Genomic DNA, 16712 nt, shown 5'->3' on the forward strand with positions numbered 1-16712 from the left:
ATTCCAGTGCCGCATGGGGTGTAAAGATTACTTAAAAATAAATACAATCTAAAAAAAAAACTTGGTTAACCTGGACTCTTCTCACTTTTGGGAACTTTAACTTAGAATTCATGAGAATCCCCACCCACGTCCAAACCCAAGATCTCTTTCAGAACCTGGGTATTATAGGGAGTTTGCTTCTCAAACCGATCAAGGACAAATGGCTCCCAGAGAACCGAGAACAAATTAAAACCATATACAAATGGAAAGATTTCTTGATTCTCATAGTGAGAAGCTGTGAAGATCCCAGGTGAAAGAAATGAATGACAGGCAGTCTGATATCTGAATAAGGACATATGTAATAAAATCTATTGACAGAGATGAGAGCATGATTCTTAGTAGAATTTATTATTATTTCTTTTTTTTTTTTTAATTTTTTTTTCCCAACGTTTATTTATTTTGGGGACAGAGAGAGATAGAGCATGAACAGGGGAGGGGAAGAGAGAGAGGGAGACACAGAATCAGAAACAGGCTCCAGGCTCTGAGCCATCAGCCCAGAGCCTGACGCGGGGCTTGAACTCACGGACCGTGAGATCGTGACCTGGCTGAAGTCGGACACTTAACCGACTGCGCCACCCAGGCGCCCTTATTATTTCTTTTTAATGTAAGTTCCATGCCCAGCGTGGGGCTTGACCTCACCACCCTGAGATCAGAGTCGCATGCTGTTCCGACTGAGCCGGCCAGGCGCCCCTCAGCTAGAATTTAGAGACAAATATGGAGTACATAGAGGTTTCCTATCCTTGCAAAACTATACAATTTCTTAGTCAAAGTTGAGACTCACTCAAACGTCCTCTCAACTCCACGTGTGCCTGTTTTTTAAGTGACAGCCAGAACAGATCATTGCGTTATTCTCGGTGTCCTTCTTCAGCGTCAGCTGGCACTCCTGTCTTGTACTTTGTTTTGTATATACTGAATCTATCCTCATGCTTTTTATTTTTGGTAAACTTTTTATTTTAGAACGGTTTTTTTTTTTTTAGATTTACAGAAAAACTGCAAAGAAAAAAGAATTCTCATATATCCTACACTGATTTCCCCTATGATTAACATCTCACATTAGCGTGGGACATTTGTTACAATAATCAATCAATAATCATACATTAATACCATCTAAAGCCCATACTTTATTTCTTAGTTTTTAGGTAATGCCCTTTTCTGTTTCACGAGCCCATTCAGTCTGTCACATCACATTTCATCATGTCTCCTCAGCTCCTCATAGCGGAGACAGTTTCTCACTTACCTTGTTTGAGGAGTACTGGTTATTTAGTGGGATGTCCCTCAACAGGATTTACCTAATATTTTTCTCATTTTGGCTGGGGTTGAGTTTGGGGAAGGAAAACCACAGAGTTAAAGTGCCATTTTCATTACAACTTATCAAGAGTACTATCAACATGATATAACTTTTTTAAAATTCTGCTTATTTTTTTGAGAGAGCGCGCGAGTGGGGTAGGGGCAGAGAGAGAATCCCAAGCAAGCTCCATGCTGTCAGCACAGAGCCTGATTTGGGGCTTGAACTTACGAACCATGAGATCATGACCTGAGCTGAAACCGAGTCTGACGCTTAACTGAGCCACCCAGGCACCCCAACATGATATAACTTTTGATGTTGATCCTGATCACCTGGCTAAGGTAGTTTGTCAGGCTTCTGCACTGTCAAATTACTTTTTTTCTCTTTCCATACTGTACTCTTAACTATAGAGAACAAATGGTTGGTTACCAGAGGGGAGGGGGATGGGTGAAATAGGTGAAGGGGACTGAAGAGTGCACTTGCCATGATGAGCACTGCGTAATGTGTAGAACTACTGAATCACTATACTGTACATCTGAGAAAAATATCACACTATACGCTAACTAGAAATTTAAATAAAAACTTTAAAAAGAGACCTACTCAGGGTGCCTGGGGGGTTCAGTTGGGCAGGGGGGCTCAGTCGGTTAAGCATCTGACTCTTGATTTTGGTCAGATCATGATCTCAGCGTCCTGAGATCAAGCCCCATGTTGGGCTCTGTGCTACTAGTGTGGAGAATTCTTGAGATTCTCTCTCTCCCTCTCTCTCTGCCCCTCCACCACTTGCTCTCAAAATAAATAAACATTAAAAAAAAAAAAAAACACCTGTTTTCTCTGAAACCAAGTCAATCTGCACAGCTCATACTTTAGGATCCTATTCCCTTAAGGGCGGAGTATCTATGGAATTTGGAATTCTGCAAGGGAAATTTCTCACTTCTCTCCATTTGTTTATTCAATAATTTATTTATAGCAGTAAGTACTCATATTTATATTTTAGGTTATAATCTATAATCCTAGTTTATTTTATTGCTCAAATTGTCCTAGCTTTGGTCACTAGTTGGATCAGTTTCTTTGCATCCCCTGGTCTATAATGTTCCTTTGCTGCTTATAGCTGAACTTACTTGCTCTTCAGAATTCAGCTGACTTCCTCCAGGAAAAAAACTCCTGATACCCGCCCCTACTTCCAGCCCTTAGTCTCCCACCACTCAGGTTATATGTTGTTCCTACGTACACCTAAATTTACATCTAAAATTTACATCTGCTATGGTACTTCTACACTACTCTCTCTCCCACTGGACAATCAGCTTTTTGAGGGTAGGGATATTTTATTTTATATGCCTAGTATGTAGTACATAGTGCCTCACACAAAGCAGGATCTCAACAAATACTTCTAGAACAATCACTATGGTTTTCTCTTTAGTCCAAAAATATACGCGCGTCTCATATAAACCAGAAGCCACAGAGGAACTGGAAACTAACCACTCTGGGAAGAACTACAAGGTGTTACTGCTGTGTTTAATGTCAGCCATATAATACAATAGGCTCCAGATCTAAGTTAACAGTTTCTCATGTCTCATTTCTGAATAAGCAGACTTTTCCTATAACCATTTTGAGGAATTACATTAAGAGCAATGGCCAATGACCTTTATATTTAGAGCCAAGGCTAGGTACCTTCTAGTTCTGAGATTAGAGAAGTGGTGTTCCCAAAACAGCACACGGGCGTTTTAGCCATGAGGTTCCCAAGAGCCACAACCTGTGGTTGATTGCATAACCACTAAAGAAATCTATTTGCTGAGTTGTATTCTTTGTTGCCACAAATTATTTTGAGAAAGTGACTTTAAAAATTAATCAAGAATCTTCTGAGATAGAGGAATTAAGACTGTGGTAAATGCCATCTAGCTGAAATAGATTGTTAGGTTGGATCATGCTACGACCCAGAGGAAGCCACCAGTAACTCTTGACTGATCAGATCACCTCCCTAACTGTACTCTAGCTCCCGTCTGTCCACTCACCATAAAGGAAATCATGTCATTCCACTTAACTGCCCCCGCCACCCCACCCCCCTCCTTTAACTGCTTCTACAACAAAATTCAAATTCCTAACCATGCCCTAGAAGGCTCCACATACCTACTGGTTTCTTCTACAGCTCTGCAGACTCCTCCTAAGGCTCATCTCTTCCTTGCTTAATGGTCCAGCTGTGCTCATCTTGCTGAAGTCATGGCTCAGTACCAGAAATTTTTTGGTGCCTAGTAGCTCAATTGTTTACAAGAATTTTACAACGTTCTTCAATCTTTAATGTTTCTTAAGTATGAGTTGTGTGCCTGAAAATAAAATGAACTATGTCTGAGAAACCCCTACAAATCCACTGAAATATAGATTGAAACATGAAGACCCATATTTCTCTTGAGTTAGAAGTTCTTTTGGTGTTAAAAAAAGCTTTTATTATGTTATTTTTCCAAGAAATAGTGCTATAGTTTGACGTTGACATTAAAGTTAGTCTAACTCAAATTTAAAAATGGTTTCTCCCTACTAACAAAAAAAAGTTAAAACACAAATTTAAATAAAGCACTGCCTTTTAAAAATAATAATTTATTTAAAAATTCAGTCCCTTGATAACTAATAAAGGTAACTTATTGCATCCTTCCAAACATATGGAAATTAACATGACCTTACAATGTTGACAGCTTGAAATAAAACATAAAAAGTCAGACCAAATTAAAAACCGTAATCTTTTATTTAAATGCATTCAAAGGGGCATTAATTCTTTGCTTCCCAATCTGATTTTCTGGACATATCTTTAAGTGAAGAATCTACTTTTGAATATTCTTTCTACATCTTTGCAAAAGATCATTCATTAATCTTAGAAAGGTTGCCTAACATTGTTCTGGTTGACAGGTGTTAATTTTTCAATGATAGTGACCTTTGCTCTCAAAATTGAGTCCAAAAGCTTATCAGGTGCTTAATTCCCCCAAATTAGTAAGATATAATTGTCTTGAAGTTCTGAAAACTGAAAATTTTCACCTAAGTTTGAGGCAAACTTATTTGGTGGTAGAAACTGTACTGAATAGACATAAGACTATTTTTAGTGTCAATTAATCTCATATAATGTGAACATTCATACATTTTGCTACAGAAATATTAATGTGTTTGATAATAGAGTATTGCTCCAGACTTTGTTGGATAGTGTCATGTAATATATAGTATAGGTAGACTATTGACTTTTCTAAAATTCAAAAAGTTCTACCTTCCACAATGCATTTGACCGGAAGGATTCAAAATAATGAAATGTGGACCCAACAATTTTGAGTACAAAGATACAGTGAGATACTCTGATTACCCTTATCATTCATATATTTATTCATATGAAGCTTCTCCAAGTGTCTATTTTTATAAACTTTGTGTGGGGTATGAATTCTGTTTATATCTTTTTCTAAAAATTGTTCACACTTTTAAAGTAGCTCAAACAGAAAACTTCACATTACTTTTGCCTGACCTGCTATTCAAACTACTAACTTCTTCCTTTTTACAAATTGAAAACAGCATGAAATTAACTAGATGGTCTCAGATATTCTATGGTTTGGAAATTTGGGTAATAGGGCTTCAAATTCTTTCCCTGCTAGGTCTGTGGCTGCTTTCCTGCTACAATGGCAGAGCTGCGCGATTATGACGGAGACGGCGTGATCTGCAAAGCCTAAAATATTTCCTACCTGGCCCCCTTTACAGTAAGTTTGTTGACCCCCTGCTCAAAGTCACTGCTCAGTCAAGGATGGTACTAACACCTAAGACTATGACTATCTGATAGCTATGATTTTACAATTAAGTTGGTTTTTCTGCATTTAGGGCTGATGGTATGTATAGGTAACATTTCAAAGGCAAAGACAGAAGTAGCTGCCATAGACGGACACCCCCTTTCTGTTTTTTTTTAAATTAATTTATTTACTTAAGTAATCTCTGCACCCAGTGTGGAACTCAAACTCAAGACCTCGAGATCAAGAGTCACATGCTCTACTGACTGAGCCTGCCAGATGCCCCATTCCCTTTCTATCTGAATGTAGTCTCAACCGGTCAAAATTTAGATTCTTGGCCAGATCTAGAGAGACTGAAGTATGGTACTTGCTGATGATATAAATCCGGTCAGAGAACAAGGAAAGGAATTCATAAGGTAAAGTTATTAATCTTCCCACCTACTACACACATTAAATTCACTGGAAAGAATCCATATACTTTCCATTTATGTTGATATGCAGAATTCCTGAAAGGCTGAGAAATATGGACCTTACAAATTATTCACTGGTACATTATTCTATACTTCATGTGTGTTACTTGAAAAGATGATCTCTTCCCGTCTTTGACAAAGACTTTCCCAGCTCAACTGTGGCTCAATAAACTTTTATTATTTTTTGTTATTTATTTTTATTCAAAAGAATTTGTTTCCCTATCACAAAAATTAGATAACCACACCACCAACAGCAGCAAAGTCCATAGAGTTACATTGATGGTGGAGAGTTCACTGGGTATTCCCAATGTCCCAAATGGCATGAAGGAGAAAAAATTAGGAAAAGAAAAAATATTCAAAACAAATCCAAAACCCATGATGACTTTGGGGAGAGACATCACATGGCAGTTTCTGTCTTCTTTCATTGTCAGCTGCAGATGTATTTCAGCAGGATCAAATACAATTTAACTTGAGTAAACCCTTCATACCAACTCCAGCACCTAATTGGAGGAAAAAAAGACCAGTTTGATAAAATAATTTTAAAATACGTTAACAGTATAAAGAATCTTTACTGTATTATAAATGGAGAACCAAATCAAGACAACTTTTCCCAACTGCTAAAAATGCTAAGGAATGTGAAGGGATGAGACATTGATCCTTTCTTCCTTTCAGTTCAACAGGAACTCTTTCAGATTAGCCACATCTGCAGTCAACTAGGGAGCCTTCCAAGTGAACTACATAAAACATACAGATAAATGAACTTGCTCCTGCACAGCATGGATGTAATGTTTTTGAAATTTATGTTGGTATCTTTCCACATTCTTAAGAAACTTTTAAATACCGCTTCTAAGGATTTTCATCTATTTCTCTCTTCTACTGACTCACAGCTTATAGTGATCAAGGTATACAGAACCTAAAATCTTGCCTTTTCCCATTGCTTCATTCATTTTCCAGTCAATCAGTGATGTCAAGATATTGTGTTAGTTATTCAAGTCCTATCTTATCATACAAGAAAGCTGTGATACTGCTAAAACTGAAAATAATAAGCAGCAGCAGCAGCAATGATCAGTTTTAAAAACAGTTGAAGAAATGTCTAAGAAGGGGCAATTATAAGCCACGGTCAAAAAGATTACGTTAGATGGAGAATGCAGTTCTAGGTGGCAAAGAATTAAAGGAATAACTCTCCCTTCCTGCTGTGCGAAGGCTTAAATTACACCTGTTTCCATGATGCTTTTTGTCTTTATATTTGGCAAGCAGGCTATTTAACAAGAGGTTAATGCTCTTGAACAAAATCTGAGATTTGTCACCGAGATTCTCTAAGTACATGTGTAGCTTTGAGCTTTCTGCAGATACGTTAGCAATCACAATTGCCTCAAAGGCCAAACTGGTTGAAGACTAAGGTGCAGCTTTTTCAATCCATGCCTTGCCGTGAGAGTAACATAAGGAGCAACTGAGAGACTACGGAGAACCACTTAAAACAGAGATTCCAAGACCTTTTACCATCTTGTTTGAGATTCCAGAACATAACACTGATCAGTTCAAAACCCTGGCTTTCATTTAAGTTGTCCATGGCTCTCTGGTGAGGCTTTCCAAATAGAGAAACTAGCTGTTTAAGGAGTGCACCACGCAAATTAGACCGCGCAGCTAACAGTGCAGTTCTGAGTCTGCTCAGTTCACCTCCACAGGACAATGTGTGAGGCTTGGATTGGCTCTCTTGGTGGCCAGGTCATTCTGCACTCAGGAGGAGAGGGAGGAAGCCACGGCAGAATGAAGGCTAAGTGGCAGAAGAAACCTATACCTGTTATTTTTAAAAGATCACTTCCTGAGATTTCTAGATCAGCAGAGAATATGTAGAAAGCACTGGCAGCCATAGAATTAGTGCTAATCAAACCCATGTACGAAAACCCTCTTCCAAACTGGTGTTTTGTTTAACAAGTTCACTGTTTAGCTCAGGATTGCCCGCATGCCAAGTATCAAATAGTATAATCAGAGAACATTGCTTCCTTGAGCTCCTAACTACAAAGAAAAGCATGTGGAAAGCTATGTATACCTTTGTGACTGAGACTGTGTGCCAAGAGACATTTAAATTTCCAAATTACACTAATGAAATGATCACATGATCACTTTTCAGTGGAACACTGAAATACCTTTTCTTCCCTTCGCGACTGAGGATAACCCTACTTGTCAGGAAAGAAAAGGAAGACAAACATGAGGAAGAGAAGACTAAAATGTGACCAGATTTTTAAACCTGGTGAAAGTCTCAGCGTCCCTTGCTGTATCTTGGACTTATAGCTGTACCTGCATAATAGAAACAACGGTGCATGGCCCACAGTGAATATTTAATAGTGTTCATCTGTTTTTCACTGTGACCAGCTATCAATTCATTCAGAATTCATATAACCTCTAACAAGTCTTTTTTTCTTTTTTTTAATATATATATTTTTAACGTTTATTCACTTTTTGAGAGACAGAGACAGAGTGCGAGCAGGGCAGAGGCAGAGAGAGGGAGACACAGAATCCAAAGCAGGCTCCAGGCTCTGAGCTGTCAGCACAGAGCCTGACGCAGGGCCCGAACTCACAAACCGTGAGACCATGACCCGAGCCAAAGTCGACCGCTTAACTGACTGAACCACCCAGGCGCCCCTAACAAGTCTTTTCCATAGTTGCAAGCTACCTATTCCTTTGCCTTTCAACCAAAGCCATTTCAAACAAAGCCAGACCCATGACTTGGAATGGTCTCTAAGGCTTAGTACAACTCCATATTTCTGCGTTATAGCTATAGTCTGTTAGTCTAAGAATGGATCTGAGTTTGAAATAAAGATGTATAAGGTAGCTTACCTTAATTGTACCCTGACTGTTAGCAGCAATCAGCACATTGGACTCCTAGAAAAGAAGAAGAACTTTTAGAGTACAGAGAAGGATTTCCTGGAGGGCAGTACAAGAGAGTAATTTCCTCTTCATCTTTCTTTCTTCACTTCCCCCTAAGACACCAAAAGAATCTGAAGTGAATAACCAACTTTAACATGTTTTAACTATGAATTTTAAACACAAAATCCCATCTTTTAAGGATTAAGTTTGAATAAAAAAATAAAATTGGAAGCAGAGTAGGAAACTTTCAAATGTAAAGAAAACAAAGAGAAAAATAGATTGCACTGGAAGAGAGGCCAAGAGAAACAAAGACTGAAATACAACAAAAAATGATAATAATTTGAGAAAAACAAAGTGCATAATCCTTTCCATGGAAAACTCTCCTTTCACATAGAATACCAGTAATTGATGTAAATGCTGGTCAACATCTCTGGCAGAAATTTCTATGGAGGGTTATTTCATATCAGGAAAACAGCAAAAAAAGGTGAATATTCATCTGTCACAAGAAAGGCCATCTTCCCTTTTAATTCTTCAATCATTCAGTAGATGCTTTTTTAAAAATTTTTTTTAAGTTTTATTTATTTTGAGAGAGAGAGAACAAGTGGGGGAGGGGCAGAAGAGAGAAGGAGCTAGAATCCCAAGCAGGCTCTGAGCCATCAGCACAGAGCCCAATGTGGGGCTTGAACTCACGAACTGTGAAGTCATGACCTGAGCCGAAACCAAGAGTCAGATGCTTAACCAACTGAGCCACCCAGGTGCCCCAGTACATGCATTTTTAATAACTTTGGTGATTACTTTAGTAGAATTTATGTGGTAATGTATTTTTTTATATCGTAAGTCTTAGGAGAGAAAAAACATTTCTCTGAAGGTAGGAAGAGTAGGAAAAGGAATGGACAAGACTGAGTTTACTAGAGAGAATCTCATTAAGTAAGAAGAGTTGGGACATGCCTCCTACTGGAAACAGAGAGTTTAGTAGGGCTCTAGAACTCGGAAGTGTATAGAAGTCTTTTTGCTTTTCAGAGTAGGCTGCTAAAAGGAGGTAAACAGACTCAAAACTGACACAGAGGCCACATGGCTAATGGAAAGACCAAGTCCAAATAGTATCTATGAGAAACAAATAAAGTGGTCAAACCTCAATGAAAGACAGGCTCTGCCAGATATCCTACAGGCTTCATGACAAAGTGACAAAGAGAAGAAAGAAATTGATTTGTATGCTGGGAACGTTACTTTAGCCAATAGGAGTTAAACTTTAGTTTCTTTGACAGATGAAATCTGTGCTCTATAAACTTACACATTTCTATTTTTTAACTTTTGCTTTGATTCCAGGTAAAGCTACTCTTGAAAAATGCTTGTCTTGTTGCTACTGGTGTAAGAGAAAATAAATTCTTCCACTACGCCCAAAATTTTGGGGATCAGAATATTCCTTGGATGGAACAGCCATCAACAGTCATAGCTGTATGAGGAAGTGATAAAGACATGTTTTCTCTGGGGTTTAGCATGGGAAATGCTGATGATAGGGTTCAGGGCACACAACCCCAAAATATGGCACCTTGTCATATCTGAATATTTTAAGCTGAAAGAGTTTGAGAAAACAGCAGAAGCAGGAAAGTCTCTTTGGTCTCCCACTCACTTCACTCCTCTTTCCTGAAACAAGTCATAAAACCCTCATGCGAGAGGCCCTCCCTATACCCAGAGTAAAGAAGCATCCTTATCTCCAAAGACAAAGGGAGACCCAAAGGGAATATGAACAAACAGGACTTGCCAAGTTTCTCCCAATTTTCAACAATTACCTCATACTCCTTAACCTATCCACATCTCTCACCACTACCTACTCTTTACCACACCTAGCATAAAATACCCAGGTCTGTTTCTTTGGGTTTTCATTTCCTTATGAAGCCTTCCACATCATGTAAAACTTCTATTAGATTAATTTGTATGGTTTTCTCCTGTTAATCTCTCTTGTCTAGTTTTTAGACCTAGCCAGGGGCCCTATCTAAGTGGGTTAAACTTTTTCCTCCCCTATACTGATATTTTCCTAGCTGAGGTTTTCCCCTTAAATCAGCACATGTATTTTTAAAAATAGTTTAACACAAGTAATATAGTATTCACTATTAAGTTAGTTTCAGTATTTACTTTGGGGAATTATGGGTTACTTCCGGGACTCAATGAGTATAGAATTAATACTTCCATATGGGGGTAGGGTGACAGGGCAGAAGAAACATTTGGGATTTGGGATTTATTTACTCTTTTAGTGACTGGAATTAAGAAAGTGGTTGGAATGAGTTTGGGGTGTCCTTAGTTAATATAAGAACTCTCTCTGTGCTGGTCAAGAGGCAGAATTTCTATGCCTACCTCAGAAAACAAAAGAAGCACTGTGTGGGATCGTGCAGGTTTCTTTCTAGCAAGAATTTTAAACAAGCTATGTGATATCACAACTGCCACCAATGGACCCAGAAATGCTTGTTCTGTGAACACCTTCCAGAAATGAAGCTACAAATAGCACTGATCAATCTAATCTCTGCTTGAGGAAAAAAACTCCAGTCTCTAAGAAAGCAACTGTCACCCATTCATTTGATGTTGCAGTCACCAAGAACTGCTCCCTCTGCTATGGGAACACACAATGTCAGGATGATGGAAAATTTATAGCCCAAAGCTCTCCTCTCTTTCTGCCATTTTGGTTCTAGTCACCTCTGATATATATATATATATATATATATATATATATATATATATATATATATATATATGTATACATTTATGTATTTATGTATTTATATATTTATATGTATGTATGTATGTATGTATGTATGTATGTATGTATGTATATAGGCTACATACCCAGTGTGGTGCCCAATGTTGGGCTTGAAGTCACAACCCTGAGATCAAGACCAGAGCTGAGATCAAGTCAGACGCACAACCAACTGAGCCACTCAGGTGCCCCTAGTCACCTTTAACACAAAGGATGAAGGCAGAGAAACCTGGGGAGATAAGGACTCACTCTGGGGGAAGGGCGGGGGTTGGGGAGAGATGTACTTCTACCAGTTATAGACATTATAAATTATATAATTCAAACTTCTAATTTTTGGTGGAAGAAAAGCTTGGAAAAGCATGGTATGTTATCATTCAGTTTGAAAAACTGAGCTTAACATAAGTAAGAGAATATAATCTAGTCAGATCATCACATAAGAGGAGTTTGAAGTCTATACACTTACTACAGTTAACCGAAGAAAGAAGTTATCTAATAACTATCGGAAATGAATAAACAATGTTGATTGTAACCTCAGGACTATCATGGCATTAATAGATGTTGCCATATTAAATGCTACCTGAGGGTTAACTCTAACATCTTTTCCTGTGGAAACAGATAAACATCTCATTTACAAATAAGCCAACATAGGTGCCCAGTTGGAACTGCCTTTGGGACTAACACATAGGTGAAAGGGTGTCCTAAGACCTCCTAGAAGCACTGAAAACTATTCAAATTAACAAACAATGAAAGAAAAACAGCTTTACATCTCAGTATGCCCCTCCTTCCGAAGACCAGGAACTTTTAAAGGGATTTAGGATTAAACTTTTTCAGACAGCCAGATATTAGCTTAAGATAAAGTAACTTTTGCATGCAACAGAAAAAGAAAACCAGGTATTTTACTTCAGCATAGAGGTATCAAAGCGATAAGTACAAGATTATTACTGTAGTTTTGAGCGATTCTTGTGTGCATTTTGAGTAACTGGTAATTCTTAGCTATAGCTGAAGTCTGCTAGAGCCCTAATGTATGTAAGTTCTGGCTCAATGGGTTGCTTTTACTTGCTAAATAAAATTAAAATGCCAGCCAGTGGGGCACCTAGGTGGCTCAGTTGCAAGTCCATTGAGCATTGGACTCTTAATTTGGCTCAGGTCATGATCCCAGGGTTATGGGATCCACACTGAGCATGGAGCCTGCTTAAGATTCAATCTTTCAGGGCGCCTGGGTGGCTCAGTCGGTTAAGTGTCTGACTCTAGGTTTTGGCTCAGGTCATGATCTCACGGTGTGTGAGTTCGGGCCCATATCAGGCTCTTCACCAACAGTGGGAAGCCTGCTTGGGGATTCTCTCTCTCTTTCTCTCTGTCCCCCCACCCCCCTCCCCGCTTGCTCTCTTTGTCTCTCTCTCTCTCTCTCTCTCTCTTATCTGTTCCTGCCTCTCTCCCCGCCTCACACATTCTCTTTCCCTCTAAAATAAAAATAAACAAATAAAAATAATAAAAATAATAATTGGGATTTTATTTTAAAAAATAAAATAAAATGCCAACCAGTAATTCTCATTATTTTTTCCCTCTTTCTTTCTTTTTTTTTTTAATTTTTTTTTTCAACGTTTATTTATTTTTGGGACAGAGAGAGACAGAGCATGAACGGGGGAAGGGCAGAGAGAGAGGGAGACACAGAATCCGAAACAGGCTCCAGGCTCTGAGCCATCAGCCCAGAGCCCGACGCGGGGCTCGAACTCACGGACCGCAAGATCGTGACCTGGCTGAAGTCGGACGCTTAACCGACTGCGTCACCCAGGCGCCCCTTTTTTCCCTCTTTCTTAAAAACTGGCAGTTTTGCTGCAAAATTCTCTTTAAGGTTAAGCTAATAATATACCTATCTTCTTAACTGTACAGTGATTAAAAAAGACAATGGGAAAATTAGCAGTAAGTCTTTTATGAAAACAGAAGACACATACACAAACATACACCAACTTGCTTAAAGTCAGTGTAAACTTATTTATCCCGAAACAAAACTAGCATCCACTGGAACAGTTTTGTCTTTACTAGCTTGCCTAGAAAAGTGCCATTATAGCTAATATGAGCAGGATGAGAAATAAGTTATTCACTTAGTTTGCTATTGAAGGATTTATTCTTAGAGATGGACATAACTGATTTTAAATGAGAAATAATTTTACTATAGAAATGAATGTTAAAAAAAAAAAAACAATTTCCATTTCTGGCAGTGACAGAGTAAATGGAATGGATTTGCCGTCTTCCTGTAAGGAACCAGAAAGCTGAACAAAATCTGTAAGACAGCACTGGATAACAGGCAGTACAGGACTATCATCCTTTATGAGAAGGGAAACCAATGAGGAGAGTGCTAGAATTGCCCTGGCTTTCTGCTTGGAGGCAAGTTCTGAGCTACATGGCAAGAGGAATCCATATAAGAGCCCAGAGGAATCTAAGCAGACCACAGTAGATTTATTAAATTGAGGAAACAGATAAAGTTCGGAGTATTTGTACGGCAGCTGGAATTTGTAGGACAAACTACCACAGAGGAGAAAGTACATAAAAGTAGAGCTCCAGGAATCTGCATAGGGGTCCCCTTGACTGTAAGTTGTTATAACAAACCACATATGAATAGGGTAAAACTACACAAGGCCAGGAAAATAACAACAGGGAAAGCACAACTACTGAGAATCTAGAACACTATCAAATGCCAGACTTCACGCAGAGTCAAGAGATGATTGAGTTTTGAGGAGCCAGAGTGAAGAGACCTCACTGAACATTTAGGGCACTCAGTAAAGTCCCCAGATGGGTCATTCCTTGTTAGTAGGGTTAGATTAGCCTTAAAGTAAATGCTTCTCTAGACCAGGGACAGGCAATCTATAGCTTACAGGCCAAACCAGCCCATGGGCTATATTTTGTTTTTCAGTTTTAATGGAACACAGTCATGATAATTTGATTTTATATTATCTCTGGCTGTTCCTGCGCTACAGTAGCAGAGTTGAGGAACTGCAACCAAGACCATATGGTCTGTAAAGCCTAAAATATTTGCAATGCGGTTCTTTAAGAAAATGTTTGCTGATTGGCACTTTAGAGTCACCTTAATAAAATTTAAAAACAAGTGTCCAAAAATCATGTCTATCTCCAAAAACAACCTTCCATTGAAACATACATTCATATTATTTTTTAAATATATAATTGATTTAATTTTTTTTTTATTTTAAAGTAATCTCTATACCCAGTGTAGGGCTCGAACTCACAACTCCATGATCAAGAGTTGCACATTCTATTGACTGAACCAGCCAGACACGCCCAAGTTTTAATACTCTGAAAAAAATTCAACAAAATCCAGCATTCATAATGTTGAGCACTGAAAAGACCAAAAGCATGACCTATAACCAGGGGAGGGGAATCAATGAATAGAAACAGATCCAGAAATGATAAAGACAATGGAAGCAGCAAATGAGGATTTATAAAGCAGATATAACCATACTCAAGTATTTAAAGAAACAGTGAACTTAAGAGAAATGGAAGACATAATTATAAAACCCAAATGGAATTCTCCACCTGAAAAGTACAGTATCTCAAATAAAAAATTCACTGGATAGACATAACAATGGATGAAACAGTGGAGAATAAAACACCAAGAAGTTTGACACAGGGAAAAAGAAAATCCAAATTGAAGAATAAGGGGAAAAGACTGGGAAGGTTAAAAAAAAAAAAAAGAGCATTTGTGCGACCAACAGGACAATATGCAATCTAATATATGTGTAACAGTAATTGTAATTCTGAATAGAGTAGGGGCAGAAAAAAGTATATAAAGATAGAAGGCTAAAAATTTTCCAAAACTGAAAATTTTATATAAAATAACCACAAATACCACCACATCAAGGCAAATCATAAATTGCTAAAAATGTGTAAGAAAGAAAATCTTGAAAACTGCCAGAGGAAAAAAAGACATTACATACTGAAGAACAAGACCACCAATTTGTCATCAGAAGCAATGCAAGCCAATAAGACAGCATCTTTAAGGTAATGAGGAAGAAAACTGTCAACCTAGAAAGATTATGCAGAAGTAAAAGATTATTTTCAAAGAACTACAGCTGAGATAGCAGCAGATCTGCACTGTAAGAAATTGTTAAAGTTCTTATACCACATGAAAATTCAGATGAAGAGTGCTGTAAATGACCAATATATGGGTAATGATCAAAGATATTTGCTCTCTTGTTGTTTAAGTTTCTTAACAGATAACTGCCTGTTTAAAGCAAAAATAATAACAATGCATTACGGTTATTATAAACAGAAGTAACATATGACAGCAAAAGTACACAGGATAAAATAGGAAAACAGAAGTATACTGTTCATAATGCATAAAGTGGTATAATCTGAAGAAAGACTGTGGCAAGTTAAATATGAATATTATAAACCTTAGAGAAACCATTAGAAAAGTATAGAATTAGTATAGCTAATAAACTAGTAAAGGGAACAAAATGAATTACAGAAAGAACAGAAATGAGGGACATGGGGATAGAACACACAGAATAAATAGAAAACAAATAGCAAGATGGTAGACAAATATCCAACCATAGTGATAAGTAAATGTAAATGGTCTAAATACTGTACTGCTATGAAAAGACAGAGACTGTTAAGACTTGATAAAAGAACCAGACCAGTTCTGTGCTGTCCATAAAACACATATTCAAAAAAACCAACCAAACAAACAAAAAAAAACATGGGTGCCTGGGTGGCTCAGTTGATTAAGCATCTGACTTTGGCTCAGGTCGTGACCTCATGGATCGTGGGTTCAAGCCCCACGTCAGGCTCTGTGCGGACAGCTCAGAGCCTAGAGCCTGCTTTGGATTCGGATCCTGTGTCTCCTTCTCTCTCTGCCTCTCTCTCTCTCAAAAATAAATAAATATTAAACAAAAAAAATTTTTAAAGATACAAAGTAAAAGGAGAAAAAAATATCTCACGCAAATATTAACATAAGAATGCCAGAATGGCTCTACTAATATCAGAAAAAGTAGACGTCAGGACAAAGAATATGACCAGGGATAAAAGGGGACATTTTATATTTAAATAAGAGTCAATCAATTTTTAAAAACCTAAATGCATATATATCTAAAATTGAGCTTCAAAATACACAAAGCAAAACTGACAGAATTGAATGGAACAGATAAGTCCACACTTGGGTTTGGAGACTTCAATACTCTTCTGTTAATAATTCAAAGAATAAGCAGACAGAAAATCAAAGACAAAAAAGATTTGAATCATACTACCAAAAACAAATTGAGCAAATTAATATTTACATAAATCTTACTTAAACGGCAACAACTATACATTCTTTTCTTTCTTCAATATTTATTTTAAGAGAGAGAGCAAGAGCACATGCAAGTGGGGAAGGGGAAAGAAAGAATCCTAAACAGGCTCCGCACTGTCAGCCAAGAGCCTGACACGGGGCTCAATCCCACAAACCGTGAGATCATGACACTTGAGCCGAAATTAAGAGTCAGATGCTTAACTGACTGAGCCACCGAGGAGCCTCTATATGTTCTTTTCAAGTGCATGTGAATTAT

At 37.9% G+C, this 16712-nt stretch overlaps 1 protein-coding gene across 3 annotated transcripts in view; it reads right to left on the bottom strand.

The window, feature by feature from the left end:
- Nucleotides 1–4036: 4036 nt before the first annotated feature.
- COP1 (COP1 E3 ubiquitin ligase) overlaps nt 4037–16712 on the bottom strand; it is a 259112-nt gene continuing 246436 nt past the window's right edge. For all 3 annotated transcript variants that reach the window (XR_007148125.1, XM_047840424.1, XM_047840423.1), the window contains 2 exons: nt 8376–8420; nt 4037–6037 (listed from right to left, as the gene is read on the bottom strand). Coding sequence is in view for 2 of the 3 variants with exons in the window: in XM_047840424.1 (XP_047696380.1) it covers nt 6020–6037; nt 8376–8420 (63 nt within the window). In the remaining variant the exon portion in view is untranslated. The remainder of the gene's footprint in view (nt 6038–8375; nt 8421–16712) is intronic.

This window comes from Prionailurus viverrinus, chromosome F1 (assembly GCF_022837055.1).
Source record: "Prionailurus viverrinus isolate Anna chromosome F1, UM_Priviv_1.0, whole genome shotgun sequence".
NCBI lineage: Eukaryota > Metazoa > Chordata > Mammalia > Carnivora > Felidae > Prionailurus > Prionailurus viverrinus.